This window comes from Scyliorhinus torazame, chromosome 14 (assembly GCF_047496885.1).
Source record: "Scyliorhinus torazame isolate Kashiwa2021f chromosome 14, sScyTor2.1, whole genome shotgun sequence".
NCBI classification, from domain to species: Eukaryota; Metazoa; Chordata; class Chondrichthyes; order Carcharhiniformes; family Scyliorhinidae; genus Scyliorhinus; species Scyliorhinus torazame.
Window position 1 is genome coordinate 190,600,103 of NC_092720.1, and position 9,433 is coordinate 190,609,535.

At 51.6% G+C, this 9,433-nt stretch overlaps 1 protein-coding gene across 1 annotated transcript in view; it reads left to right on the forward strand.

Annotated features, from left to right (window-relative positions):
* The window catches only part of vars2 (valyl-tRNA synthetase 2, mitochondrial), a 68,679-nt gene extending 59,479 nt beyond the window's left edge, over positions 1-9,200 (forward strand). Inside the window, exons 21-22 of the mRNA XM_072473260.1 lie at positions 1,128-1,277; positions 3,939-9,200. Of these exons, the coding sequence (XP_072329361.1) occupies positions 1,128-1,277; positions 3,939-4,019 (231 nt within the window). The 3' untranslated portion in view covers positions 4,020-9,200. The remainder of the gene's footprint in view (positions 1-1,127; positions 1,278-3,938) is intronic.
* The last annotated feature ends 233 nt before the right edge of the window (positions 9,201-9,433 follow it).

Here is a 9,433-nt window from a genome sequence, read left to right on the forward strand (position 1 = left end):
CTCCCGTCCCCCGCCTCCTCCCGTCCCCCGCCTCCCTCCCGTCCCCCGCCTCCCTCCCGTCCCCCTCTGCCCGCTTTCCCTCCCTCTCTCTCTCTGCCCGCTTTCCCCTCCCTCTCTCTCTCTGCCCGCTTTCCCCCCCCTCTCTCTCTCTGCCCGCTTTCCCCCCCCTCTCTCTCTCTGCCCGCTTTCCCCCCCCTCTCTCTCTCTGCCCGCTTTCCCCCCTCTCTCTCTCTGCCCGCTTTCCCCCCTCTCTCTCTCTGCCCGCTTTCCCCCCCTCTCTCTCTCTGCCCGCTTTCCCTAATTTCTGCACTGTCCTCCCTCCTGGTCCCGATTCTGTGGGGTTATTGGTGCCATTTTATGTTTTTTGAAACTCTCTCCGTGTGTGATTAGAGGCAAGTGTGAGCCAGGAAGTTGGGTGGAAGGAAAGGTAAGCACGGGGGGGGGGGGAGCTGGGGATGGAAGCGAGCGAGTGGTGGATGAATCATAGAATCTACAGTGCCGAGGAGGCCATTTGGCCCATCGAGTCTGCACCGGCCCCTGGAAAAAGCACCCTAACTAAGCCCACACCTCTTTCCCACCCCCCCCCCCCAAAACCCCCTCCCTTTATCCCAGTACCCCCACCTAACCTTTTTGGGGATTCTAAGGGGCAATTTATCATGGCCAATCCACCTAACCTGCACAGCTTTGGACTGTGGGAGGAAACCGGAGCACCCGGAGGGAACCCACGCACACACGGGGAGAACGTGCAAACTCCGCACAGTGACCCAAGCCGGGAATCGAACCTGGGATCCTGGAGCTGAGAAACAACTGTGCCCCCCCCCCCCCCCCCCCATAGGTAGGGTTAAACCTCGGAGGCTGTGTGAACCAGTGGAAAGGGCAAACCTAGGTTGGGGAGGTGAGTAGTGGGGAAGGGGTGAGGAGGAGGGGATGGGTGAGGTGGGGTAAGGGGATGAGTTGAATTGGGATAAGGGGGTGGAATGAGATGGGGAGAGGTGATTTGGGGTAGGGGCTGGGTCGGTTGGGGGAGGGGTTGGTGGGTGGTTAAGGATGATGGCGGGGACGAGGCCGACCCCGCACACACACTGAAACCTGAGTGAGCTGGGTAACCTTGCTTCCCTCCCCGGCAGGGCCTCATCGATCCGCAGAAGGAGTTGGAGAAACTATCAGTGAGGCAGCAACGGATTGGGACACAGCTCTCCACAGCCATCAGCCGGACCCAGATAGCTGGCTATGAGGAGAAGGTTCCGGAAAGGATCCGAGAGGAGGACGCCCAGAAGGTGAGACCTGGATCGGACCCGGGTAGGGGAGATGGGGATTGGGATCGGTGGATGTTCCTGAGCGGCTTACCCTTAACCACCTCTCCCCGTGTGACTTGTTCTGTGTGAGCTGGTTCTGCCACAGGCCCTGGCTGAAGCCTGTTGGAATACCTCCCTTCTGGCTTCAGGAGAAACTTGTTTTGTCAGTGGGGGGGTGATGGTGGTTAGCGATGGGCAGAGCTGAGGATAATGCGCCACCTGATTTCAACGCCAGTCATGTGACCTCGCTTGAGTACGCGAGGGACCTCGGTTGTGTCCATCGTCGCCACACAGCAAGGTTGACACTGATTATTTCCATTCAGCCCTTTTTTAAAAATAAATTTAGAGTACCCAATTCATTTTTTCCAATTAAGGGGCAATTTGATGTGACCAATCCACCTACCCTGCATAGCTTTGGGTTTGGGGGGGGTGAGACCCATGCCGACACGGGGAGAATGTGCAAACTCCACAGGGACAGTTACCCGGGGCCGGGATCGAACCTGGGTCCTCGGCGCCGTGAGGCGGCAGTGCTAATCACTGGGCCGCCACTTTCCCCATTCAGCCCTTTACCAGACCATGCCACCTCTCCAAACCACAACCCCACACTGGCACCCACTCTCCCAATCCACCATCCCGATGAATGGGTGGACAGTACCTCTGACCAAATGGCTTCTTTCCTGGGCCTTTGGCGCACGGGGCATTGGACAGTGGGTGGGGCATCGGGGCTTGCTGTGAGCAGAACCTGGAGAACAATGACCAGTGTGGTAGAGCGCACAGTGTTTCTACCGTGGGTAGATTTGATGGGCAGACGCACTTGTTGTTTATTAGTTAGAAGATAATGGTGGTTTGGCAGCCAATGTTATCCAATTGAATCTCAGAGGCTATCTGCTCTCCAATTGGCTCGGATCAGCGATGGTGGACGTGTCAGGTGGCCAATGGCAGGAGTGCTGGGGAGGGGGGTGGTGAGTGAGTGTTGGGAGAGGCATAGAACATAGAGTGCAGAAGGAGGCCATTCGGCCCATCGAATCTGCACCGACCCTCTTAAGCCCTCACTTCCACCCTATCCCCGTAACCCAATAACCCCATCTAACCTTTTTGGACACTAAGGGCAATTTATCATGGCCAATCCACCTAACCTGCACATCCTTGGACTGTGGGAGGAAACCGGAGCACCCGAAGGAAACCCACGGGGAGAAGGTGCAGACGACAGTGACCCAGCAGGGAAACAAACCTGGGACCCTGGTGCTGTGAAGCCACTGTGCTAACCACTGTGCTGCCCCGGTGGCCATCTGATGGCATCTCCAGGATGTGCGCAAGCAGATTGGGAACTTGACGCAGGGAGAGGAGGCGTGTACTGACCTGTGTATTTTGAGGAGGCGTGTACTGACCTGTGTATTTTGAGGAGGCGTGTACTGACCTGTGTATTTTGAGGAGGCGTGTACTGACCTGTGTATTTTGAGGAGGCGTGTACTGACCTGTGTATTTTGAGGAGGCGTGTACTGACCTGTGTATTTTGAGGAGTGTACTGACCTGTGTATTTTGAGGAGGCATGTACTGACCTGTGTGTTTTGAGGAGATGTGTACTGGCCTGTGTATTTTGAGGAGGCATGTACTGTCTTATGCATTTTGAGGAGGCGTGTACTGACCTGTGTATTTTGAGGAGTGTACTGACCTGTGTATTTTGAGGATGCATGTACTGACCTGTGTATTTTGAGGAGGAGTGTACTGACCTGTGTATTTTGAGGAGATGTGTACTGGCCTGTGTATTTTGAGGAGGCATGTACTGTCTTATGCATTTTGAGGAGGTGTTTACTGACCTGTGTATTTTGAGGAGGCGTGTACTGGCCTGTGTATTTTGAGGAGGCGTGTACTGGCCTGTGTATTTTGAGGAGGCGTGTACTGGCCTGTGTATTTTGAGGAGGCGTGTACTGACCTGTGTATTTTGAGGAGGCGTGTACTGACCTGTGTATTTTGAGGAGGCGTGTACTGACCTGTGTATTTTGAGGAGGCGTGTACTGACCTGTATTTTGAGGAGGCGTGTACTGACCTGTGTATTTTGAGGAGGCGTGTACTGACCTGTGTATTTTGAGGAGGTGTACTGACCTGTGTGTACTGTCCTGTGTATTTTGAGGTGTGTACTGTCCTGTGTATTTTGAGGTGTGTACTGACCTGTGTATTTTGAGGTGTGTACTGTCCTGTGTATTTTGAGGTGTGTACTGACCTGTGTATTTTGAGGTGTATACTGTCCTGTGTATTTTGAGGAGGCGTGTACTGACCTGTGTATTTTGAAGTGTGTACTGTCCTGTGTATTTTGAGGTGTGTACTGACCTGTGTATTTTGAGGTGTGTACTGACCTGTGTATTTTGAGGAGGTGTGTACTGACCTGTGTATTTTGAGGTGTGTACTGTCCTGTGTATTTTGAGGAGGTGTGTACTGACCTGTGTATTTTGAGGTGTGTACTGACCTGTGTATTTTGAGGAGGTGTGTACTGTCCTGTGTATTTTGAGGAGGTGTGTACTGACCTGTGTATTTTGAGGTGTGTACTGACCTGTGTATTTTGAGGAGGTGTGTACTGTCCTGTGTATTTTGAGGAGGTGTGTACTGACCTGTGTATTTTTTGTTCGATCTCACTCCCGAATCCAGGTCTGTGCTCTGAAGGCAGAGCTGGAGCGAGTGACCCTGGCCATCCGCAGCTTGGGGCAGCTCCCAGGCAAGCCGCGGTGACATTACCCGAGGGGGACCCAGGCCGGTGCGAGGCAGAGGACCGGGGTCTCGAACTCCAGAAGTACAACCAAATCGCCCTTGTCTGCTGGAGGACCCAGTCATTGAGGACAGTTGCTTTGGCGGGTAACCCCCCCCCCCCCCCCCCCAGCAATTAAACTACAGGCCGAGGGATTGAGCAGCTCCAAAGCCAGGCTGCTGCCTACATCTCTGGTCCCGGGCTGTTACATTAAAGTCTGGGGCTGCAATACTTATGATGCAGGATTTGGTGTCAGCGCTCTGGGAAGGGAGATACTCCACAATCCCAGGACTAGATTGATGTGGAGATGCTGGCATTGGACTGGGGTGAGCACAGTAAGAAGTCTTACAACACCAGGTTAAAGTCCAACAGGTTTGTTTTAAATCACTAGCTTTCGGAGCGCAGCTCATTAAGGAGCAGTGCTCCGAAAGCTAGTGACATCGAAACAAACCTGTTGGACTTTAACCTGGTGTTGTAAGACTTCTTACTGGACTAGATAGTTGCAATGATCGATTTCCAGGAGCAATTAGGAGAACTGGTCTGACTGCAAATAAAGCACCTCTGTGTACAGAGCCTGGAGTGATTCTGCTCCTAAACAGATTATTCAGATTGGGAGTGATGTTGAGTCATTCCCGCGGGGGGGGGGAGGCGGCGTTTACATAAAGCTACTTTAGCTGCACTCGAAATACACCGAGGGACAATATCTGACCCACTGTCCAAGAGGGGGAAAGGACAGTGTCTGACCCACTGTCCCAGAGGGGGAAAGGACAGTGCCTGACCCACTGTCACACCCAGTCCCAGAGGGGGAAAGGACAGTGTCTGACCCACTGTCCCACCCAGTCCCAGAGGGGGAAAGGACAGTGTCTGACCCACTGTCCCATCCAGTCCCAAACGGGGAAAGGACAGTGTCTGACCCACTGACCCGCCCAGTCCCAGAGGGGGAAAGGACAGTGTCTGACCCACTGTCCCATCCAGTCCCAAACGGGGAAAGGACAGTGTCTGACCCACTGACCCGCCCAGTCCCAGAGGGGGAAAGGACAGTGTCTGACCCACTGCCCCACCCAGTCCCAGAGGGGGAAAGGACAGTGTCTGACCCACTGCCCCACCCAATCCCAGAGGGGGATAGGACATTGTCTGACCCACTGTCCCACCCAGTCCCAGAGGGGGAAAGGACAGTGTCTGACCCACTGTCCCACCCAGTCCTGGAAGGGGCTGGAAGGACATTGCCTTATCAAAATAGTTTTGGGTGGCTGTGTCAGTGCAGGATTTAGATCCAGGGTGAAAAGTCAGTATTGTCTCCCCTCCTTCTGTATTTCATGTGACCGGTATGATGAAGGTAGTGAAACTGCTGCCCAGAATTCCTGGCCGGCTCGGGCCTTGATGCAATTTATTCAGTGTAAGGCTGACCCTGTGTGATTTACACGTCTGAAATTAATGTGTCAGTCCCACTTCCTTTCCGGACTCTGCATGGCTCCTCCGAGTCTGAAACTTTATCTCTCTAATGCCTCAGGCTGTCAACAATTTAATGCTGACTAATTGAGCATTTCCTTCAGTTCTGGTCACTGCACAATGGGAAAGTTGCAATTGCGTTTTGTGTACGTGGAGCTTGTGCATTCTGGAGAATTTTTGTTACGAGAGATTGGATGGGCTTGGAGTGATTTCTTTAAAACTGGGGCAATCAGGGAGATCCTAATTGTAAAACTGTCCGAGCTCCAGAGTGGATAAGAAGACCCTTTTATCTTTGGTTGAGGGGTGGGGGTGGGGGGGGTGTCCGTAACATACGAGTTAGCAGCAGGAGTAGGCCACTCGGCCCCTCACACCAGCCCTGCCATTCAGTAAGATCATGACTCATCTGACTCTGTCCTCTTCGTCTTAAATGGGAGACCCCTTACTTTTAAACCGTGTTTCCCACGACTGTTAAACCCCCTCCCTCAGGATCCTGTTTCAGTTAAGATCACCTCTCGACCTCCTGTCTCACTTTTCCTCGTACGATAACCCCACCCTGGTATTATTCCAGGTATCAATCGAGTGAAGATTCCCTGAACTGCTAATGCATTTGTATTCTTTCTTGAGTAAGGAGACCAAACCGTACACAGTACCCTGGATTTGGTCTCGCCAACATCCCTGTAGCAAAGCATCCATTCCCCTGGAAATAATTGACAACGTTCTACTCTTGGTCTGCAGCCTTGTATGTTCAGATTTGGATTCACCGGACATGATATCAATAAACGGCTGAAGGTACTGGATACTACAGGGGCTGGTTTAGCACAGTGGAGTGGGCTAAACAGCTGGCCTCTCATGCACAACGAGGCAGCAGCACGGGTTCAATTCCCGTACAGGCCTCCCCGAACAGGCGCCGCAATGTGGCAACTGGGGGCTTTTCATTGAAGCCTATTTGTGACAATAAGCGATTATTGTTTATTACTCCAAAGGCTAAGGGGCCCTGACAACATCCCGGCAATAGTACAGAAGAGAAAGAGAAAATGCTGGACAATCTCAGCAGGTCTGGCAGCATCTGTCGGGAGAGAGAGGAGCTAACGTTTCGAGTCCAATGACTGTTAGCTTTGACAAAGGGTCATCTGGACTCGAAACGTTAGCTCTTTTCTCTCCCCAGATGCTGCCAGACCTGCTGAGATTTTCCAGCATTTTCTCTTTCATTTCGGATTCCAGCATCCGCAGTAATTTGCTTTTATTTTAATAGTACTTGTGCTGCAGAACTTGCTGCGCCTTTAGCCAAGCTGTTCCAGTAGAGCTTCAGTACTGGCATTTACCCGACAATGTGGAAAGATACCCAGGTGTGCCCTGTCCACAAAAGGCAGGACAAATTCAACCCAGCTAATTGCCAGTCTACTCTCTGTTATCAGCGAAGTGATGAAAGGTATCGCCAAGAGTGGCTCGCAAGCAGCAGTTGCACGCCGTTAAACTGTACACTGATGCGGAGTTTGGATTCTGTCAGGGCCACTCGGCTCCTGACCTCATTATAGCCTTGACAGAGGAGCTGAAGTATAGGGGTTGAGATGAGTGACTGCCCATGACATCAAGGGAGCCCAAGAAAAACTAGTCAATGGGAATTGGGGAACCTTTCCACTCGGTGTCATACCTGGCGCAAAGGAAGATGGTTGCTGGAGGTAAATCATGTCAGTTTTGTTTCATTCGGGGGTGGCTCGCGCACACTGGATAGCACTGGGACTGCGGCGCTGAGGACCCGAGTTTGAATCCTGGCCCTGGCTCACTGTCCGTGTGGAGTTTGCGCATTCTCCCCGTGTCTATGGGTTTCACCCCCCACAACCCAAAAGATGTGCAGGTTAGGTGGATTGGCCACGCTAAATTGCCCCTTAATTGGGAAAAAATAAAAATTGGGTACTCTAAATTTAAAAAAAAAAAAGTTTTGTTTAATTTGTTCATGGGATGTGGGGGTCGCTGGCCATGCCAGCATTTGTTGTCCATCCCTGAGGGCATGTAAGAGTCGACCACGTTGCTGTGGGTTAGGAGTCACATGTAGGCCAGACCAGTTAAGGATGACAGATTTCCTTCCATTAAAGGACATTAGTGAACCAGATGACAATGCGTTCATGGTCATTATTAGACTTTTTAAATTCCAGATTTTTATTAAATTCAAATTCCACTATCTGTCCTGGTGGAATTGAACCCATGTCCCCAGAGCATCACCCTGGGTCTCTGGATTACTGGTCCAGTGACAATACCACTACGCCACTGCCTCCCCGGGACATCACTGGAGGAGTTCCTCAGGGTCGTGTCCTAGGCCCAACCATCTTCAGCTGTTTCATCAATGGCTTTCTCTCCATCCTGAGATCAGAAGTGGGATGCTCACTAATGACTGCACAATGTTCATCACCACTCCTCAGATACCGATGCAGTCCATGTCTATAAACAGCATTACTGTTACAGCAATAATTTTTGAGCCAATAGTGGCAAGGGAAGGGCAAACATTGGGCTGTGCAAGTGCCAGGAAAGGGCAATCTCCATCAAGAGAATCTAACCATCGGCCCCTGAGGTTCAATGGCATTACCATGGCCGAGTCCCCCACTATAAAGATCCTGGGGCTTACCGTTGATCAGAATCTGAACCACATAAATACCCTGGCTGCAAGAGCAGGTCAGAGGCTGGGAATTCTGCGGCGAGTAACTCACCTACTGAATCCCCAAAGCCTGTCCACCATCTGCAAGGCACAAGTCAGGAGTGTGACAGAATATGGGCCTGGATGAATGCAACTCCCAACAACATGCGAGAAACCTGACCCCATCCAGGACAAAGCCGCCTACTTGCTCAGGACCCCAAATAGCCACTCCCTCCACCACTGACCGAGGTGGCAGCATTTACAAGATGCATTGCAACTTGCCAACAACTTGAACAGCATCTTCCAAACCCACAACCTCTACCACCGAGAAGGACAAGGGAAGCAGATGCATAGGAACATCACCATCTGCACGTTCACCTCCGAAGGACAGGCCATCTCGCCATTTCTTCACTTGCTGGATCATAATCCCGGAACTTCCTTCCTGATAGCTCTGTGGGTGTACCTACACCAGCAGTGATTCATGAAGGTGCTCACCGCCACCTCGAGGGGAATCTGGGATGGGTAATAAATTCTGGCAGTAATGCCAACACCCCAGGAAAGAACATTGAAAAAAAACAAAGAGCTGAAAACACAGAACCAGCATCCCTGGGGAATAAGTACCTGGAGGAGGAGGCGGGGGAATCGGAGGTCAAATGTTGCAGTATCCTTAGCTGCTGCTTTTAATCTCCCGGTCGGTCCCATTGAAGCCACTTCACCCGCGGGTGGGAATGCACTGCTGGCGGGAACTGCTGGCCATTGTGTTTGGGTAAATACTTGCACGCACCAGACTGGGATTTGCACGCACCAGACTGGGATTCACCCCACCCCCAGCTAAAGTTCTGTCCCCATATCCTTGACATTTGCATCCCTGATTTCCTGCACATTCCTGATCTGCACCACACCGTTCTTGGTTGTGGGTCCAGGGAAGTGGGGTTAGGGGTTATCAAATCCCATACGCTCTCATTGAATGGTGGAGCAGACGTACGATGGGCTGAATGGCCTACTTCTGCTCCTAGGTCTTGGTTCGTTCTTGTCGGAGATGGCTCAGTGCCAAGTATTGATCAATAAAAGGCAAGCTTGAATTGTTGGCTGTGCGTGTCTGTTCCGATGATGTTTATGTGTGTATGTGTATCTCAGGATGCACGGTGATTACTTACGACTTGTTCCAAAAACTGCAAGCAGAACAAAGCAAAGAACATTTTTTTAAATTTTATTTTCAAAAAAAGTCACACAGGTAATAAAATAGAGAGGGGGAGAGAGAGAGAAAAAAAAATCAACAGCCAACCAGCCTCTCCTACAGAATTAACTCCCCATATAAAG